Consider the following 21,357-nt stretch of genomic DNA (forward strand, 5'->3'; position numbering starts at 1 on the left):
TTGTTTATCCACGTAGGCCCCATGGCATTTTTGCCAGGCTTGTATCTCATTGAGTTTGACTTTTCTTGAGATTGAAAGATGTGATCCTTGAATACTAATCAGCTTTCTCCTGCTCTTCTTCACTCTGTTGTCTCATCTCATAAGACTACCAAGCAGATCTTTGAAGAGGCCAAAGTCTGATCTCTTGAAGTCCACTGTTGTGAAACTTGCTTTTTCCATTTCTCCCGGGATCCTGTACTCTGCCATCTCCTGGTCACTGCAGCCAAGGCTTCCTTTGAACTTGACATCCCCAGTCAAGCAAGGAGCCCCTTCTTGCTTCTGGCATGTGTGAAACCCAGCAGAGCAACTCTTCTTGTTGGCTCTTCTATAGCTTGGTCAGGAAGATGCTGTCAATGCACTCCTGGTGATCTTGCCTGGCCCAGATCCTTCATTTAAATGCACATCTGATTCCTCTTCAACTTTAGGGGTAGCAGGCCTTTTTTGTACTTGTAAACCCTTTGGGTGCTGTATCTCAGAAAAAGCCTTACATATCTCCCTTTCACCTTTGCTGCTGCCTGCTCACTTCTGTCACTCCTGCAGGATGAGGCTGGCTCTCCCAGCACGGCAGAGAGACCTCTGGAGCTTGGAGGGCCGCATTCCAAATGCTGTCAAGCTATCTGCTGTCACTCTCCATCTGCTATCAAGTCTCAACCCTGAGAGGGCCTGCTCTGGAAACCTTGCACTGTGTCACAGCCATAGCTGAGGCCACTTACACTGGGGCACATGGAGAGTCCCCTTCTTCATGTCCGTCTGCACAAGCTGCTCTTTCCACTGTGATCTGCAAGCTGCACTCTTATATGGGCTTCTGTCAAGCACTGGCTGATGTGTGCCTGAGTCTCCCTAATCAAGTGCAGCTTCAGCAAAGGCACCAAGCCCGCTGAATCAAGTACATCTTGCTTGTGAGAGCTTCTGTGGTCCCACAGCCTTACCTTTATCTAGCAAGAGCAGGCATCATCACATTTCTTAGAGGGATCCTGGATGTTCCCCAATGATCCTGCACCTCATCTCCGAGGTTATTGCTTTTTTTTTTTTATAGCTCTCTTGCACTTCAGTTCTGGGCACCATCTCTTCAGGGAATTGTTGCACCTGAGGCTGCCTGCCCTCAATGCATCACCTGTTTGCAGAGTAAAGGCTCACACTCCTCACCTGGCAGCATGTCCGTTCTCAGCACAGAAATGTGTGTTCCAAGCAACAACTGATCTCTGCCTACACTGTAGCCTGAATTCTTTGGCATATCGGCAGCCAGAGAATGAGCCTGCAGTGTTGAAAGAGTATAAAATGTGAGCACTTTTTTGCAAGCATCATAAAATGGCATAGAGAGGTTTTTGTTTGCAAGTGTTTTGGTTTTGCTTACTTTAATCCATGCAAGCAAAGAGCCTCCATCAGTTAATAACTTTTCCCTTTGATTTTTAGGTTCAAATGAAACAAAATCTTAAAGCAGAACTCATTAAAATATATTGAGTTCCATCTCCTGTTTGCATCAAACATGTGCTTTCTGCAGCTGAAGCGGGTCTCCTAGGGCTGGATTCTGCCCTCACCTTTTATCACACTGTACTTGGTGTGTTGCCACACGGTGCCTTAAGAAGGAGAGGGGCTGTGCCTGAAGCAGCTTGTTTGCATCACTCACACAGTGGTGGAGTGGAAGAAGTTGAGGCCAGTGCTGACCAAAGGCCTTCTTGGGCAAATTCTGCTTGGACATCGTGGCCATCAGAGAGACCAGAAAGAAACATTGCTCTCGTCCGGAAAAGGATTAGGGCAGGAGGGACCTGGAAGCGTGCCTGCCTCTCTAGGAGAGAAGAATGGGGGTGTTGTTTCGAAGTTCAGCTGGGAGTTCATCTTCTGCCTTGGTTTTCTGTCATTTGAGCACCCCTTAGATAGTGAAACTCTTGTATCAGTCATGAGTCCTGGGCAGAGAGACACAGCAGAATTTCTTAGAATTAACCTGGTTTGAGAGACACTGGGTTTGGCAGCAGCTATGGGCTGTACAAAATGGCTCAGGGCTGTATCTGTGGGAGAGCAGAAAGGGCTCCTCTCCTCTGTACTTGCTGGATAGGTCATGGGAGTTCTGTGCTTCAAAACAGGCTTTAGAGTGGCTCCCCATCAAAACGTTGCCCTGCATTCTTTCTTTGCGCTTGCAGACTTGTGTTTTTTAACTGGCAGCTTTCTTTAAAATGTTTGGAGAGCTCCTTGAATTTGGAAAACCAGCTCTAAAATGAGGTCACATTTATTTACACTCCCAGGAAAAATGTGGTTGGAGGAAAGGAAGTGGCAAGTGTGTGATGTACATGAGCTTGCCTGAAAGATGCTGCCAAAATATCTCACAGGCTTCCCTTTGTAGCAGATGGTGGGAGTTGGCGCTGGGTGAGTCATGCAGACAAATGGCAAAGGGCCCTCTTTGCTTCCCAGCCTGAATTAAAGTACCTCTTTCCGAATTTTGGGTTGTTGGCTGCTTATACACAAATGGAATACACTGCTTGCTGAAGGTGTGCTGTTGTGTGCTCAGCCTGTGGTGGTCATATGTTTGGTGTTGATACGTTTCTCTCTTGCTAACACGTTTTTAATGTCCGTCCCTACTCATTCCATAGAAATCAGTTCATTGCTTTGCATCCACTTGCTTATTTAGATGGTGAAATATCAAACTGTAATCCCAAACATTTTTCCCCGATCATTTAATTTGGAAAAGCTCACATACGCTGTCTCACAGCTCTGTCGTGCTGTTCTCACTAACCAAGCTACAGCATGATTTACTTTGCACAAGGCAAACGGTTGGACGTCAGTCTTAACCCATGCAAGTCCTCTGCGCTGCCACATCAGGTTGGGCTTTAACAAAGAGAAAGGATGGAAGGCTGGGCATTGGTTTGCAGTAGTGAAGCATTTGTGGGAGCACTGTCCTAGGATTGTTGTCTGACACAAAAATAATGTAGGAATCATAAAGGGAGCTGATGCCTGCTGATTTTGCTTCTCAGACCCCAGCAGAGCTGCAGCTACCTCCTGCCCAGTGCATTTGCGGGCTGCTCTGCTGGCACTCGGTGAGGAAGGAGTTAAGGAAGAGAAAGCCCCAGATACTAAAATTAACATCTGTCCCACCCCCTGCCCACAGCTCTGAAATTTCTAATCGCATCTCACAGTGAGCTGATTCCTCCTAGCAGCACAAACTGCGTTTTGATGCTTGGAAATCACAGATGGCTGGCTGGGGCTCGCAGGGATTCAGCCTCCATCCTCCTTCTGCATCGCCTTCCTCCCCCACACAGTGAAGTCTGTTTTCAGGTCATCTGTAGGACTGTTACTGCACACCACAGCTGAAGCAGATTTGGCTGCTGCCTGCTGAAAACACATACAAGGGCTGCAGAAATGCATGTGGTGCCTGAGCTCTGTTGGAATGGCCCCTCTTAGCTCCAGAATACCCACCCGGATTTATGTGAAAAATAAAAACAGCAGTTTTCTAATCCCAGAAATCTTTTTTTTTCTTTCCTGAAATTATCTATTTGGAAAAAAAAAAAACAACCAAAAAACGAAAAACAACAATCTGTGAAACGAAAGAGGTTTTTCATAATTGCCCTGAAGGATTTCAGTGATGCTGTTTACAGTGCATTCCTGTGTGCTGTTGTATTGGCGTGGCTGGATTGCAAGAGGAGGCGGGGCGAATTCAGGAGCTGAGTTCCAGGCTGGTTCTGCTGCTGGATAACGCCTTCCTGCAACGCAGACACTGATTCCTGGTGTCAGTGCAAAGGCATCACAGAACCTAAGTGTATCCTACACAGCCACGCTCCCCCTGCCCCAATCCAAACATGTTCCTGATGCAGTGACTGACTGCCCTAGTGCCTGCCAACATGGAACTGCTTTTGGAGCCTGTGCCCTGTGGCACTCAGCGGTGTCAGACTTCTCAAGGGAAACAGGAAGCGCTCTTCAAGTCAGCTATAAACCTGGATCAAAAAGGGATGTTTTTATGAGAAGGGTTACATTTTATGGGCTCAGCCAGAGTGTTTTTAGTGAATACCAAAAGTTTTGACTTGAATTTCAGAGCAAGATTCGGCCTGGAGCATGTGGCAGTGCTTACAGGAGACGTCCAAACAAAGCTGGTGCATTTACTTGGTTTAGTTCTGCTTTGCTAATTCTCCAGCTGTTCTTTGAGCAATATGAGTGCAGATGGTTGACCTTCCACTAAAGACGAAGCAACTAACAGCAGCTTGAACAGTGGTTTAAGACTCCTAAAGTGGCCCTCCCCCCCAAAAAAAACCCCACCCTAGAGCTCAAATTTCATTTTCAGTCAGGAAAACAGAGGCAGAAAGCAAGGATGAGTTACTTCATGGTGACCTAACTGGGCTCTGCCACAGTCATTCCAATGGGAATGCCCAGCGCTGTGTTTTGGAACCTGTTCCTCTCTGAGCAGTGCTCGTAGTGTTTCATGAAGTGCTGCATACACACAGAGCGTGCTGTCATGTCTTTAAATGTGCTGTGCATTTATCTGATGAAGAGCAATGTAAATTCAGATGCAAACAAGCTGCAGCCCTCCGGCTGCTTGGCAGCTTGCCTGCTCTGCTCTTGGTGCTGGAAAAGTCTGCACGCCATTTTTGCTCCAAGGAAAACTTTCAAGCGCGTCATTCTCCTTTTTTTTCTTTATAAAGGTTACTGAGCCTCAGCCCTTGCTCATTTTTCTCCCTGGTTCAGTAAGGAAAGGTTATTCTCCCTTCTCCCACCGCGGTCACTGGTCGATGGAAATGTTGCGTGCTCAGAGCCCTTGGGAACAGCACTGAGCTCCCAGCTGTGGCTGATGCAGAGCAGGGATGGGATCAGGGCGGCAGAAATGCTGTCTGGAAAGGCCTCTGGAGCCAACCTTGTGGCCCAGGCTCTGGGAAAAATGATGGGAGCAGGAGCAAGATGAGGCCCAGAGGGCTGTGAAACCCATTTTTGGTGTGATTGCGGTGGAAACGGTTATGTCAACAGCAAAAAGCCTCTGAGGATGCTGACTTTGGCCTGAAGTTTTTCATGTGTTTTCTCCAGTGATTTGAAGAGTGGTTAATTATTCTCTCTTTCCTACAAAACCAAGCAGAGCATCACTGTTTCATTCTGGGAGGTACAGCTGTTTTTCCATGAGCAGGCGGTGCAGAGCCAACCATTGCCCTGCTCTGGGGACATTTCTGGAGCTCACAGTGATAATTAACTAGGAATTCAGGGCTGATTAGAAGTGATTTCGAGACACATTGCAGAGCATTTCCAGCCTGCATAGGAATCCTGGTCCAAGGCATTCCCTCCAGCCAGAAAAATCTGTGTGTAGCCCTGCTCTGCTCACCTTGGGGTCGTTTCACTCGCTCAGGGCTATGCTGAGCTAGGACAGCCACGCTGATGTTCTCAAGGAAGCGTTTGTTTTATAGAAATTCAGTCCAGAGGGCTTTCTGTTCAGGATTGAAAGGCTGGAAGTTTATTTGCCACTTAAAGTCAGGGCAGCTCCAGGTGGGATGCTTCATGCGTGCTGCAGGTTCCGGGGGAATCATGCCCTCTAGAAACTTCTGTAAATTAATACAGAAAAATGTTCTGCAGTTTCCTTTAAAGCTGCGATAGCGCTTTGAATGTCCTTTTGTTCAGAGCTGTTGTTATTTACAGTAAATTATCTCTCATTGTTTTCACTGTGATCTTTGTTTATTTTCTCTTTTCAGCATGTTGCCTTGTTTCCTGTAAATACAGGAAATAACGTTGTATCAACAAGCTAGTCTTTATAAAATAGCTTGCTTAGGAGTTGGCCAATATCCACCTGTTTCAGATTTCATAGCAGCTCTCAGAAGGAATAGAAGGCTTCAATAACTTTCCCATGGATTTACCCTTCAGGGCAGAATTGTTTCACCAAGCAATTTAATACTGTTGAGAAATGAGCAGACAGAATAATGGTCGGAAGCATTAGCACAATTTGAGAAACCTTTTCAATCAGATCATCTTCTGTTTTTAAAACTATGCTGTGAAATCTATCTCTATTGTCTTAAAAAATATATATATATTATGTTTTACGTTTTAATTTCAAACGTAGAGGTACTGTCACATTCTTACTGTGGATAGAGGCTATACCATGGCCAGGAGAGTCCCTTATTATTTGTTTTGTGTACAGCAAGATGTTCTGCTTTAGTTTGTACGCTTTTTATGATTGCTTTTGGAATCGGGTGTTCCTGAACACTTAGGCCTTGCTGAAATATCCTCTGCCACCTACCCAGCATGCAGAGATTTTCACTGGGTTTGCCACTTTTTCCTCTGTCACTATGCATTTCCTATTTGATACTAGAGATGTGCTATCTGTTTTTTGGATCTTAAAACATTTTCAGAGAGGTTAGACCCAAGTGGAACCTTCCTGAACTTTCTAGTACATTTGTACAAGACTCTGCAGCCCACATAGTTGTTTCAGACCTGTGGATGGTTTTGGTCCAGCTCTGTGTGAGTTAGAGCTGGTTCTTTGGGTTCCCTTGGGAAGGTGTGCCGAGTGCCTGATAGATCTGTCATGGATGGCAGATGAGCCTCTTCCATTTCCTGCAACTTCAGTCACCTCTGTGCTTTCTTTGCCTTCGCAGGTAGCTGTATCCAGCTGGGTGGCAGGCAGATCCAAGGGTCACCATGAAGTTTACGGGACCCGTGGAGAGCCAGAGGTTGTCTCTCCTTCTGGAGATGGCAATCTCTAGGGAAGCTCAAATGTGGAAAGCCCATGTGCCGAAAATTCAGCCCAATCAGGTAACGTCCCTTTTTCACATCTTTCATCTTCCTAAAGGTGTGAGAGTATCCTCTGGTATATTTCTGTGTGAATAACTCAACCTGTTGGATGAGGGGTTGTCTTCTGCTTGAGACCCGGGAAATTAGCCTCTGAAATAAGTGGGTGCTGTTGTATTTGAGGAACAGACCCAGAAGCACGGTGCACAACACAATGTGCAACATTTGGAGCTCTGCTGCTGCTTGTGAAGCACGTACGTGTATTGGTTTAATTACACTCACTTCATAAACTGCTTGGATTAACAAACATACGTTTCTGCTCAAATTCTGTGGTCCTTAAGAGGAGCAAGCCGCTCACTACTTTATCCAGCCTGAGCTGTGTTTGTGCTCCTTCAGAGTCAGCACCTGTTTGGCACCTGCACTCAGAAACTCCATGATGTTTTGTTTAAAACAAACTGTGAAGTGAGAGGATGGCTGATTAGAAGTGTGAGTTAATTTCAGAGTTTTCTGGTACCTTGCTGTTGGAATGGATCAAAATAATCACCGAGACAGGCTCAGAGCCAGCCTTGCTCATATTGATTGATATAAAATGTTCACACAGGTTTGTCGGTCAGCTTGTCAAAGCTGATCTCTGACAAACAAGAAACTACTGCTGTTCTGAAGGAGCAAATGTGTTTTTAAAGGGCTCAGTATTATTTTTGTTAGTCCACACGTAATTTTCCAGACACAAGACCTGGTTGTCAGAGGTGCAGAGCTGCACTTTCTTCAGGCCATGCACAATTTAAGACCCTGGTTTATGATAAAAACCAAAATAGGCTGCTATTCCATGCTGGCAGTATTCCTGGGTTAGCAGTTATATTACAGGGAGATAAGATTATAGTACAACAAGATAGTTAGGGATGCAGAGTGCAGCCAAACCAGATTCTCATGCAGAGATTTCACAGGGAAATCTTTCTGCCTTGATGGAGTTGGTACTGGTGGCCCAGAGAGCACAGCTGCAGCAAGGGGCTGCATGATTGCCCACTGAAGATAGGTTCCAACCATGGCGTGCTTCGGTTGTCATTGAGGAGGGGGGAGTAACGTTGGTGCTGTGACATGGCTGTCCTGCTGCTGCAGCTATAGTATTACCAGGCCAAGGTTAGCAGCAGCTCACTGTGTGCTGTGAAGGGGAATGTGGCTGCTGCCTCTGCCTGGTATGGAGCTGTCAAGGTGGCTCTGCTGCCTGCTGTGGGATCAAGTGTGGAGGCAGCCTGACCTTTGTTATAACCTTTGTGCTCAGAAGACTCTCAGTTCTGACCTGAATGAATACCAGGCTTGTCCTTCTCGTGTGCAATTATGTCATGATGATGAAGGATCCCTCCCCTGCACTTGGACAGTATTTGTGAGATCCCTGCCCTGGACTGTTTCCTGGCTCCTGTGTCTGTCTCCCTAGGGCTTCCACTCCTGCAGTTTCACAGGACTTCCAGCTCCAAAGCTGTCTTCTTTGCAGCCTCTTTCTGTGCATTTTCCTTTGCGTCTGTTCAGGTGTTGAGTTAATCAGCTAGAATGCCACAGTATTAAATGTCTTTTAGCAGTAAATAATCATTACATTGGAATGAAATTCCTGTGTGCATATGTGTAAAATGTACAAAGGTCATTTTAAAAAGAGAACATAAACACAGCTGTCTGCTCTGGGGAGATCCTGGCTTGCCACACCAGTGGTTGAGAGCCTTGTCTGTGTAGTCACATAAAAAAATATTTCTTTCTGTTCCTCCAGCTCAGGACACAACTTTCCAAACTGTCACGTGTTCCTTCACTTCTGCAGTATGCATTTTGGCAATGCTGCCAAAAGTCCCAGAAGTTCAACATGAATTACCTTGTTTTCTGTAATATCTGAAAGGTCCCGTTCCCTAACATCTATTTCTCTTCTTCTGAAAACAGCTGCAGTAGCCTAAAACAAGTGAGGTATGAAACCAGTCAGGAAATCTGCGTCCCTCTGCGTATCAGATTTGGCAGCCTGCAGCACGTGTATCTTTCCGTTCCCTGCTGCTAAGGTTGGCTGACTCCAGACTTTTAATGAAGTCATCTGGTTTGCAAATGAGAAAGTATGAGTGCATGTAGGAAAAGCGGTGATGAGATTGGAGGTACACTGTTGCTAGTTTTCAGGAGTGAACTTTTTGTTTTGGCCATTCAGAAGACACTTTTGGTGCTAGTGTTTAAAAAGAAAAAATCGGTTTCTAAATATGTGTCAGCATTGAGATCTGTGAAAGAAGAAACTCAGAGAAAAACAGGAGGACACTTAGTTACACTTTTCTGGTACAGGATGCAGAATCCATTGTGGACTTCTGTTAATGTATGTGATTTTTTTTTTTTCTTTTAATTCCTGTCTGAAAGCTCTCATTCCCTGCTGCTATGTACATTTCTTTTAGCTTTCCTTCTTTTAGCTTTCCTCCTTTATATGTACATCACTGACCCTGGGTGTTTGCAGTGCATTAATGCCAAGTGTTTCAGGGGTTTTTCAGCCTCAGAAAGCATCTGGGCTGGGTCCGGAGCACTCTTAGTGCCTCTGAACATGTTTGGTCTTTTTTCCCTTATTTTTTTCTTTTGGTTACATGCAGATGGCATTCGGAAGTTTTCACGTGACTTGAGCAGTGAAGCAGTAAAGATTGGCCAAAGGTTGATTTTTGCATGTTACGAAGTAACTTTGCAGCAGAGAGGTCTGTAAGCCAAGGTTTTATTTTTATGCAGAAATACAGAGTTACTTCTATCATCCCTCTGTTGCTGCTTGTTCTGTTTCTTTCTTTCTGTCTCCTGATGTTCTCTGTACACCATGAGGAATCAGCAGACCTTGGTTTATTCCCAGTTTTTCCACCTCCTCACCGCATGACTTTGGGCAGGGCTTTTAACCTTCTGGTGCCTGTTTACCCTTTGGGGAATCACGGACTGACCGGTTTTGTGAAACAGCATGAGATGAATGCGCTCAGCTCTGCTGGGAGGCTGGGCACTAGTCTCTCCCCTTGGTGCTCAGGCAGTGCTGTGCACTGAGGGAGGCTGCACTGCTCGAGCTCCTTGCTGCCCTGCTGGGCCATAGGCAAACCCCACTGATCGCCCCTTCTGGAGACCCTCAAGAGAACCCTGCTCATTCCCAGCCGGTGCAAGCTGGAAGTGACCCGTATGCCTTGCCTGGAGGTCACTGATGTCAGATAAGCCCTCCTGAGACCTAAATAAGGACAGATTTGGTGGCGGTGTTTACCATTACCCTTCTCAGGAGCCTCTCAGTCCTGATAAAGGTCACCTTCCTGCTCCCAGATGAACCTACAGTAGAAACAGGCAGAACCAAATAGGGGAAAGAGCAAAACATCTCTGTCTGGAACAGCAGATAATAATAAAAAAAAAAGTTATCAGGTGAGGTGTTTTTCCTAGGTGAGGCAGCAATAAAATTGAGTCATGTTTGTGTTTTAAGAGAACGTATTTTTAGACTGCATTTTGCAGAAGTCCCACGGTATTCTGACAAGTGATTTGTGCTGTGCTAGCAGTGGAGCCCAAGTCACAAGCTCCTATCTTATAGCAACTAAGTATGCAGCAGGCCCTGCAGTCAGGGTAGTAGCAGGGAGATTTGGGTGTTGGTAAATGAGAAGCTTGTTTTGCACTGCTGAGGGCAGTGCTTCTCCCCATCAGCAGAGCCTCACCAGCACCATGCTGGTAGTGCTTGAGAAATGAGGCCGTGGGCAATGCTCTGGCAACAGACGAGTAAGGTACTATCTCTCACTAACACGGGCTCAGAGGTCTGTTGGTGTGTATCAGGTGCTGTATGCTCTCCCTTGAGCAGAGCTGCTGACCTCAGGGTTGCTCTTCGGATTGGTGGGATGAGAGCCATGGTGAGTGTGGTGCTGCCATTTTGATGTGCAGCAGTCGCCTACGTGCTGGTGTGCTGACAAGGCCTTGTCTCGTGGTGTTACATAAAGCACTTGCCTGGAATCTTCACAGAAGCGTGCTGGTCATTGGCAGAATTTAAAGGGGTGTTCATCAGGAGGGTAAGCAATCAAGCAAACCACTGCAGGAAACATTTCAATGTGATGTAGCCCTCCTTTACCTTAGGAACAGAAACTGAAAACCTATTTGTTTCCCCATTTGTGTCCAAAATGTGATCTGCTCTGTAGTTTCCGCAGGGTGGCTCGGTCCTGTTCGTGCTGACACAAACTGCTGCACTCAGAAAAGGTGGGAATTACCCTTACATCTATTACTTGGGAAAGAAAACAGAGGTTTGTCATAGATTTGAGGGAGCATCTGCCAGAGCTGTTAGGGATTGGTGTGTGCAGCATGCTGTCCTTTGCTCCTGCCAAACTTCTGATGACGGAGGTGCCAAGCAGGAGGGAGCCAGATGGAAGAAGGGAGCACTGTTAAAGAGTGCTGGTTAATCTTGGGTTTGGATTAATTTTCTCTAATTAAAATCTGTGCACTAGGCTGTTGTACGCTTCCACCCTGGAGTTAAGTTCTGCAATGGCAGACTTGAGGGGACAAAACAAGATGGCTACAGGTAGACAGCAGCAGAGGACAGCGTCTGTGGGAAAGCACCTCTAGAACTACGAGGGACTTTTGCTTCCTGGCCCAGTGGGACTTTTTTTTTATTTTCAGCTACAGCAGTGTCTTGGTTTTGCTTTGAATTTTGTATAACTCAAGGGACAGTGGCCAGACTGCTTAATTAATTTTACAAAGCTGTGTTTCTCACTTGTGATGCTAGGACAGCGCACGTACACCTCCAAGGGAGAGGGATAAAGACTGACTGTCACCCATTCCTTACAGTGGGCCCTAAGGAACTTCCCTGGTGCTGCTGGGAGGAAGCCGAGACTCGCCCATCCTTAGCAGGGGCTGTGTCCAGTTGCTTTCTTTATGTTGTGGCCTCTCTGCATAGAGCTAATGCCCTGGTCTGAGGTTTGACCTCTTGGCCCTGCGCTGCCTGCGAAGGGTGTGCATCCTTTCTGGCTGCTTATTGGAGGACTGGAGGCTGGGCAACAGCGCAGAAAGATGATCTGAGCCCTCCCACCCCATCTCAGGCAGATGCTGTTTTTAGGAGGAGGCCTGACCTTTTGCTTCGGCAGGCACGAGGAGAGCAGAGCTGAGCCGGGGCCAGCACAGTCCTGTCTCCCCAGCCAGGAGCGTAAGAGATGCCATTTTCACTCCCACCTCTGTAGCAGATGTTGTATAACATACACATAGATCTGTATAGATATTGTATAGTTTATTGTTGTATAGCAGATAGGGGAAACAGAGGCCTCTATCAGTGGAATACTGGTGGTGCATCTCTTCCCTCAGTGAAGAAGGGCCAAGCCCACTCTTGTTGGCTTTGCCAGTAAAGCTGCTGGCCGGAGCGGTGATTCAAGAGTCATACAGAGGGTTTTACAATCATGTTTATTTTGTTTGATGGGATTGGTTTGGGTTTTGGTTCGGCTTTCAGCTGATAGGCACACAGAGTTTACCTTCTGGGCTCAGCTAGATACTGCATTTCCAAAATAATCCTTTAAGCTGCTAGAAACCTTTGAAGTCTGCAATATTGTCCAAACCTGGCTATGACTGTAAGCCCTTTGTATGGCTTTGTTTACTTCCATTTAAAAATAGGTCCAGTAAATAAAGCAGCATGGATGTTCATCTCACCCACCACTCCTCCCTCTCCTGATAGTGTTTGGGGTTCAGCTGTGCAGCCTTGGCTTTGCTACATGTTAAATACTGTCTATAAGGACAGCTAGTATTTAACATACTTTTTTGCTTATTTTTCTCCCCAGGTAGGTTCTAGGTCCCTATCTCACTGTCCAAAAGAGGATGATGTTAGCAGACATTTAATAAATTCTCTACTGCTGCATGGTGCATTTCTTATATTCCCTGTATGCATACAGGGAATATAAGCATTTCTGGAGTGAGTGAAAGGCAGCAGGGGTTCTGCCCCACTGGGGCTCAGATTTCCCCTTCAGGCTGCAGTAATCGTCTTTAAAATAGTTATTTTTTGGAACAGAAGCAACTACTCTTCTCCCTTGAAAAGAGGTGGGTGCTGTTTTTAACAAGTCCCAGTACAGTCAGGTGGTACCCAGTGGTCCCAACTGAGATCAGAGGCCTGTTTGAATCAGAGGCTCAGTCCTGCTGATGCCATTGCTTTGCCAGCGCTTCGGAAGTGAAAACAGGGCAGGACTTTGTCCTCTGGGGCACCTGATATGGTACTGAAGGCATGCTATGCAAGCAGAGGTGATATGTCTTTAATCTTAGACCAGCTGGTACGGCTGGGAGGAACAGCTTTTGATTACACAACTCTGTGTCTTTAGCTTAGATCACTGTACAGTAGCACTGTTGTTATGTTATTTATTCTAAGGATGACCGCCTGTGGGTGGGACCCATGTCAGTGACCCACAGGATCCAGCCCCCACTTTTGAGCCTGCTGCCTTCCCCTCCTTCCCTGCCCCAAGCAGCGTGCAGGAGGCTCAGCACAGTCAGGAATCAAAGCACAGCATGAGGCTGTGCTGTAAATAATGTTTCTGCAAGGTGTGAAGCTGGTGTCGTGTCGGGAGGCCCTGGCAGAATTGTAGCTCTGCCTATAGCGCTCTGCTTGTACGGGTTTTCTGGGCTCCGAGGGTGCAGCGTCAGAAGGGCTGCGACAAAGCTCATGGCTGTCTGTGCCAGGCAGCATGTGGTCGGGAGCACAGCGATGGATGGAGCCTGCAGTTCCTATTTTGCCTCAGTGCTGGGTGTTTTTGCCTTGTAAAATCACGCCGTGTTCTGCCCCCCGTGATAGTGCTGGAGGCCAGCTACAGCCCAGCCCAGCAGTGATTGCTGTTTGTGCAAGCCCTTACCTTTTTCTTCCTATGGCAGCCTGGCACCCAGGCTTGCATTTAGGTTCATTCTTTTAAGCCATCTCAACAGTAGCCAAACTGCTGCGGAGCGTGAGGACCTTTTCATTGCAAAAGGAATTTGTTAGCCTTCACTTCTCACTTCTGGATACGTCCTCACCAGTCATCTCAAATTGTGCCCCCCAATTGAAGGGAAAACAAATGTTTGCTTGGTTGAACTGAAGGGCTTTGCTGAAGCTGGAAATATTTCAGGGTACAAGTCAGAGAGATTCTGTATCAATGACTTGTCTGTGTCAGCATTGGAATTCAGCTGTTGTTCAAGAAAATCCATGGTAGTGACTTAGGCAAACAGAAAATGAACTAACCTTTTTTTAGTTTAAATTGTACCTGCTTTGCCCCAGTTCACAGTTAACCGACTGCTGAGCTCTTCTGTGAACTCTGTTTAGAATTTTCTATGTTTAACGGTTAGTGAGTTAAAAATATGTCCACAGCTTGAAGGAAAATAAACCCTTCCTGTCCAAAACACCAATTCATTTCCCTCCCATCCTCTGTCTATCAGGAGCTGTGCACCCGCCTGGCTCCCATAGCACATCTGCTTTTGCTCATCCTGGGCTTTTCTGTGTATCTGAGCAATTCTAAGGAGGCTGAAAAGAAATATTTATCTTATGAACCAGAGGACATCCTCAGTACTCGAGAAACTACAAGGTATCCTTCCTTTTTCCCCTGTAGTAACAGTTCTGAGTGCTGGTTGAGGTTGCTGTGAGGAAGGTCGTTAGGGCAGATTTCTTGCAGTGGACTAACTGGGAGAACAAAGCGCTGATTCAGGCTGCCCCTGAGCATCACCTTTCCAAAAGCCTTTTGTTTCTCTGCTGAGTGATTCCTGCAGAAATACAAGTGTTTGGTCTTCTCTGACTTGCTCAGCCTGTGTTTAAGAATAGTTTGTTTTTCTCTCCAACAGGATGTAGCCATTTCTCCAAAGCAGAGGGATGAGGTCATTCAGTGGCTGGCCAAGCTCAAATACCAGTTCCACCTTTATCCAGAAACACTCGCCCTGGCCATCAGCCTTTTGGACAGGTTTTTAGCTGTGGTAAAGGTAAATATTTGCAAATACATAAACTGAAATAGATTTCTAATACCCACTCAGCAGTTTCTGTGTACAGTCCTGGTGGTGTGACCATATGGAAATGCGTGCTTCCCCTCTGCTCTCACACTTTTTTTTCCCTCTCACACCCTCATTGGACGTTGCCTGCACTGCCATAGGTGCTTGATGTTGTGTTATAGAACTGGCAGCACACAGTGAGGCACTTCTGGAGGCTGATTAACAAGAACACACAGTTCTTGGGGAAATGACCCAGCACTTTTATCTGCCAACACTATTTTCCTTCTCCTCTCTCCTCTGTTCTGCCCTTTCCTTCACGTCATGCAGATCATTAGTTTAAAGATTTGTTAACGTAAGAGAACACACACACCCTTCCTCTTCAACTACGTGCTCACTTCTAACTCTGTTTGAATGTTGAATTTGTCCTACTGCAGCACCTGCCTCCTAACTACAGCTAGCTAGTGCTGATTCAGAAGCAGTGTGAGGAAAGGTTTTGCCTTGGATTAAAAAAAAAGTCTCCACCTTAGACTAATTGACTCATTAAGCTAAAGGAAATGCCCACTAGCCCACAGCTAGAAATATGGGCCTAATGCCCTCGTGTACAGAAAGTCGGGGAAAGTTGCCGCTCACAACTCTTAATTTCTCTGGTGTCTGAACTGCATTTAGTTCACTGGTATCACATCAGACTGCTGTGACCACCTGCTAGCAGAAAACTGGTTGGAGGGAGCTTCCAAATGCTTGAGGGCAGGTTTGGGCCTGGCATGTGTGCTAGTGCAGGGAACTGAAAGCAGTGGGTGAAGGTGCAGGCAGATGTGAGCGCTTTTTGGGGGAGACGTTGCTCAGTACGAACATGCTCTGTAGCCAGCCTGACTGACAGACCTGGAGACTGGTGTCAAGTCGTGTGAGGAGGGATAAAGAAGAGGTGAGGTAACCAGGAGAGGGTGCCAGCCCTGGGAGTGACAGACTGCCCAGCCCCACTGCACAGAACAGAGAGCATGTAGACCTACCTGTTTGGTTTAAGACTGGTATGTCACAGAAGCTGTTCTGTGGAAAAGGTGGGGAAAAAAAACAAACAGCATTTAGGGACCTGCATCTAGGGGCTGTTGCCTTTCTGTCTGTCAGCCAGTCACACTGTCTGCTCTGGGGAGAGACAGGAAGCGCTGCACTTGGGTGGTGTTTCGCAGCTGCTCAAGTGACACCATCCAGTAACCTATTGTAGATACTATTAAATACTGATGATGGTCAAGTTACAATTCATGGAAGTTTTTGAGATCTTAAATTGGCTGACTTACTGAAATACGGAGGTGAAGAAAAGCATTTTAAATCCCTCAACAGCTAATGCCCGTGAGTACAGCTTTTCTTCCAGTAATTTGCAGCAGCCAAAGAGTCTGCTAAGAGAGTATGAGAATATGAGTAAATGAGTTCACTGCATGCTTCAGGCAGTGAGCAGGACTGCACAAAGTTGTTTGTCAGCTCATTCTATGTTCCTTCTGGGTGACCATTATTCAGACAGCTCAGGAGGCAGGTAGAAGCTCCTGTAGGAGACCAGGAGGGGAAATGAGTTTAAGGTACCACCTCCAAGTGTGGAGTCCCTGCAAGTATTTAAGCTAAAGTTAAATGGTAGTGGAAAGCCAGTGCTCCAGGCTTAGCAACATCCCTTTAAGTAGCTGTGGCTGAATGTTTCATTTTGGAAACAATCCTGTGTCTTTCTCTCGTTGCTTCCTGGAAACAGCCTGCTGGATTTCTTGACAGCATATTACATGAGTGTAACGTGCAGGATCTAGCATTTAAACTACCCCATAGCTCCATTCCATCTGCAAAAAATTTACCTGTTAAGAGTGGATCATGCAGCAGTTTAGGTTAGAAGTAGGTTATTGTATTCAGTGCAGGATTCTCACTTACCTTTCCTTTCAGCATCTCCTGATGTGGACAGAAGAGTATCAGGTACCAGCGGGCTGCTGGAGGTGGGGTAATGGCTGCAGCTGCCTGCTCACTCAGCTGCAGCAAAGTTTAGAAACAGTGCCTTGGCATTTCCTAGTCCCTTGCCACTAAGGAGCAGGGTAGCTTGTATGGGGGTGACAGAAGTGAAGTTCTTTGTCAGAATCAAATGGACAAAGGTCACTGCAGAACAAAAGCTCCAGCAGATGCATCACATTCTGAGCATTTGCTTACTCTGGTCCATCGCAGAGACTATATGAATATGTTACGTCCCGTGCGTGTGGCTGTTCTGCTTTTTATTCTGAATCAGGGCCTATAAAAAAAGCTTTTTTATGTATTAAAAATCACTTTTTCCCCTTCAAATCCAACATTACCTTGCCTACGACAACTCACCGTAAAAGCCTGGCTCTCTCTTAATAACCCTGGGGTCACAGTTTTGAGAACTGCGTAAGAGATAGAGTAGTGATGGTTTGTTTTTGTTTTGTTTTGTTTTGTTTTTAACAGATGCTTTAACAAAGACAGCATTTTAAAATACTTTATGATGTTTTTCTTCTTTTTATGTCTGACACCCAGCAGCAGTGCTGAAGGAGGTGGAATACAGTGGACTTATGCCAGATGATAATTTCTCCTTCTGGTTTTCTCCTTCCCATTTCTACCCCAGTTCCCAAAAATGAGCTTGTTTCACTCCACTGCTGCACATCAGTGGGTGCCAGTTACGGTCACGAGGCTGGCAGATTCCTGTCCTGTCTGAAGTCACGGAGCACATATCTGTGCTCGGCCCAGCTCACCAGTGCTGTGCTGTGATTAGAAGTCAGCCCACTGCTCTGCAACACGTTGCACAGGCAGCAGACCCTGGGGCTTAGGATGTTCATCCAGAAAAGACTGCGTGGTTCCTGCGTCACATTCACAGAAGGACTTCTGTTCTGTATTGTAGGCCCGTCCAAAATACTTGAACTGTATTGCAATCAGCTGCTTCTTCCTTGCTGCAAAGACCATTGAGGAAGACGAGGTAACCTTTTTGTTGTTGTTCTACCTTAGCATTGTCTGAATACGTGCTTTTCAAATCCTGCCTTTGCTTGCATGTGGCAGCTGACACTTGCCAGGACAGGAATGGAGCAGTTTTTATGATTTTTATAATAATAATTGGTTTTCTCTTTTCTTCTTTGTGTTGGCTTTTCTAGAGGATTCCAGTACTGAAGGTGTTGGCTCGGGATAGCTTTTGTGGTTGTTCTCCAGCTGAAATTCGCAGAATGGAGAAGATCATCCTGGATAAACTGAACTGGGATCTTCACATGGCGACGCCACTGGATTTCCTTCACATTGTAAATGAGGGGCTATTTACAACTCTCCGGTGTCTGTTGGTAAAAGTATTGTATCAATAGCTAACCTAGGCAAAAAGAACCTGGAGAGTAGTGCAAACCTCAGGGTGTGGTTGTAATTCCTCAGTGTAAGTAGTTTTTGAAATAAAAGTAATTATTAACAAAAAAAAAGGCCTTGCCAGAAAATTTTAGAGGAGATTTGTGCCACTTGATGGGCACTTTTTGAAATGCAAGCCTGCTGTCTGCAAATGGGGCCCTGTTTTGAGACATGGCAAGCCATGCATTATGGTTCACTGCTCCTGAAAACTTTGCCCTTGAATCTTAACTGCTAGGTTTTTTTCTCACAGCTAAATACCAGGCAGTTAGAAAACGTGAATGAAGCAAGGAGAACGAGCTGATGCTGGGCAGTGGTGCTTGGTGCAAGCTTGGTGCTTGCTGCAGAAAGACAGGGCCAGAGAACAAAATTCTTAGATGAAAGATAAAGGGAATGAAAGTGTCCTGAGTTTCCCTTTATTGAAGTTCATCCTCTCAGTTTGCTTATGGAAGAGTTTTTGTTCGGGACACCTGAACTCCCAAACCTGTGTTGTTGAGAGGAGAAGGGAGCCTTCTGCCAAGCCCCAGGCAGGGCGTGTGTGTGAGTGCAGGCGCTGCCAGAAAGGCTGCACAAAGCAGTCGGCGGGTTCAGCTCACCTGTGTTTTTCCATGATGCGAAAATTGTCTTGAGGGTTGATCTGGAGGATCCTGTGCATCAGAAACGTCAGTTGCTGTTCTTGAAGTCTGTCCTAACCTCAAGAACAGAGCTGCCTGTTGCCGATACCGCCAGCCTCACGTGCTTGTTTCCCCCCTCAGTTCCACGCAGTCGCGGTGTCCAACAGGCCTCAGCTCCTGTCCATCCTACCCAAGCTGAGCCCCTCTCAGCACGTGGCGGCGCTCACCAAGCAGCTGCTGCACTGCATGGCCTGTTACCAGCTGCTGCAGTTCAAGGGCTCCATGCTGGCGCTGGCTATCGTCAGCCTGGAGCTGGAGAAGCTGCTCCCCGACTGGCTGGCTCTCATCATCGAGCTGCTCCAGAAGGCACAGGTGAGGGGGTGCCGGCACCATGCTCTGCAGCAGGGCAGGAGTGGGCACACAGCCTAGCTGTGGCTTTCAGATTCATCGCTTGCTGATCTGTGCCTGCAGTCATGCTTCTCTGAGGATGGCTGAGCTTCAGGCTGTGGGGAGTTTGTGGGTCAGCTTTGCAAAGCGTTAGTCTTGACTGCCTCCAGTCGGTGACAGAGGGAGTAGCCTTGTGCCACTCTGCACTGGGAGGAACACGGTGAGGAGCAAATCCTGGTTAGCTGCTCTGCCATTCATGTTAGGCATGCTGTGTGGTCTTACCTGTACTGGAAAGACAAACAAGTCAAGCTGCTGGAAAACATGCAGCAAGGCCTCTTAAAATCTAACGGGTTTTCCTCCCCCGACTATTCGCAGGGGGCCGAAGAAGAAGCAGGGTCCCACATCTTGTGTTTTGGCTTTGTGTTTCTTCTTTATCCCTTCCTCCTGAATTCAGCATGCCATTGGCAAGCACGGCGTAGGGGTGGCCAGTACACTCAGAGCCGTAGCCCCGCCCTGCCAGGCTGCTTGTCCTCTCCATGATAGTGATCCTGCAGTGCTGATGTTTTTGCTTGTCTCTTCATTCCAGATGGACAGCGCGCAGCTGATCCACTGCCGGGAGCTCGCGGCACATCACCTTTCCACTCTGCAGTCTTCTCTGCTGCCCAATCCTGTATATGTCTACAGTCCCCTCCAGCACACCCTGGTGACCTGTAACAGAGGAGCGTTCAAATGCCAGCCCTCCTCTGTCCCAGGGCCAGGTTTCTCCAAGGACAACGGCAGGCCAGAAGTGCCGGTCACAGCTACAGCCGCGCTCTACCAGCGTCTGCCAGCTCCCAGCGGTTGCAAGCAAGCCTCTGCCAAGCGCAAAGTGGAAGAGATGGAAGTGGATGACTTCTACGACGGCATCAAGCGTCTCTACAATGAAGACACTGCTCCAGAGGTAGTGGCTCTTGAGAACATGGGCTCTGTTTGCGGCGCTGACGTCTCGAGGCAGGAGGGCAACGTTTCCCCTTGTCCGCCTTTACAGCCAGTGTCTGTCATGTAGCTGTGAGCACACACCACCTGCTGCGCCGCAGCTGCACGTGTGGAAAGCCACGCAGAACCTGGCGTGGGGGGAGAAGGGACCATACCTTGTCAGGCTGAACTGAAGGGAGCCAACAGAAATAATATCCCAGCCCTTTTTTGAATTTTTTTTTTCTTGTGCGGCTAATTCTAGTTCCACTATTTAAGCACTTAAAACACAAAAAAGTATAAAAATCTAAAAAAAGACCTGAAAAACCAAACAAAAAAAGTAGCGAAAATTTGTTTCTTTCTAGTGTTGTCAGCTCCACTGTTTTTCTGCTCCTGTGTATTGTAACCCATCCTCCATGTCCAAGAGCTCTCATCAGTTGTGTGGTTGTTTCAGGTTTCCCAGCCAATTAACACCTCCAGTCTGATTTCCATCTGCTCTTTGCTCTTTCTGCTTGCTCCTCTTTTAATTCTCAGCGAGTCTTGTGCATGACGTTCTGTACATTCATGACAGGTTTCTTTTTTCTTTCTAAAGAAAAAGGCCTTTTTGTTTTGTTAGCACTTTGGTGTTTCAATGTGATAATGTTTAAAAACTGGATTTAAATAAGAGGTTAGTCAGGAAAAACACACAGCAATGCTTGCAAAGTGCTCCGCACCGATGTAGCCACAGGAGTGTGAACGTACTGTAGAACACGGGGGCATCCAGCCACGGTGCTCTGTAGCTTAAAGTCCAAACTGTGCTGTCAAACACAAAAAGCAGTTAATGGATTTCCTATCGCTTGAACAAAAGCGGTATTTTTTCTTGCTTGCACCAGGAAACGTTGCACTCAGTGTGGATGTTCACCAGCACTTGACTCTAAACATCAAGTGCAAACCTTAATTTCTGCTGAATCTGTTTTTTTTTTCTGTGTGTCTATAAGCTTAGCATGTGACCAGCACTGCTTGGTGGAGTGCTGGGCAGCCTGAGGTTTGACAGGTTTGTAATTACCAGTCACAAAAAAAAAAAAAAAAACAAAAAAACCAAAAAAACAAAACAAAACAAACAAAAAAAAAAACCTAAAAACCAAACCAAAACAAAAAAAAAAACCCCAAAACCCCCTAAGAGCCCCTAACCTAACCCCAAGTTTTGTGTTCATGTAACTTCTAACCAAGAGTAAAACCTTTAAAAGCTTGTCTCTTTTAAATGTTACACCTCTGTTTCTCAGAATGACCCGTCCCAATTGTAAGCTCTCTCCACAGCCCTGAGGAAGGTATTGTATTTGGAGCCATTGTACTGATGAAAGCCTTCTGGTAGCAATAAAGAAAGTTGTCCTGGATTCCGAGTCCTGTTTCACGCTTCTTACCTGGGTTTGGGATCCATTTC

The 21,357-nt window shown here is 46.6% G+C and overlaps 1 protein-coding gene across 5 annotated transcripts; it reads left to right on the forward strand.

Moving 5' to 3' along the window:
• Positions 1 to 6,633: 6,633 nt before the first annotated feature.
• CCNI (cyclin I) lies at positions 6,634 to 20,031 on the forward strand (the record flags this gene model as incomplete). 5 transcript variants are annotated; one of them, XM_079534607.1, is made up of 6 exons in its annotated part: positions 6,634 to 6,747; positions 14,494 to 14,628; positions 17,507 to 17,581; positions 17,754 to 17,894; positions 18,741 to 18,971; positions 19,573 to 20,031. In XM_079534607.1, 6 exons carry the CDS (start codon positions 6,634 to 6,636, stop codon positions 20,029 to 20,031), a joined length of 1,155 nt encoding a protein of 384 aa, XP_079390733.1. The 5 variants fall into 5 exon arrangements, with proteins under 5 accessions (XP_079390733.1, XP_079390735.1, XP_079390734.1 ...); XM_079534609.1 differs by having other exon boundaries at positions 17,754 to 17,771; XM_079534608.1 differs by lacking the exon at positions 14,494 to 14,628.
• Between the last annotated feature and the right edge of the window lie 1,326 nt (positions 20,032 to 21,357).

This window comes from Tetrao urogallus (assembly GCF_951394365.1).
Source record: "Tetrao urogallus genome assembly, chromosome: 4".
In the NCBI taxonomy this organism is placed as follows: domain Eukaryota; kingdom Metazoa; phylum Chordata; class Aves; order Galliformes; family Phasianidae; genus Tetrao; species Tetrao urogallus.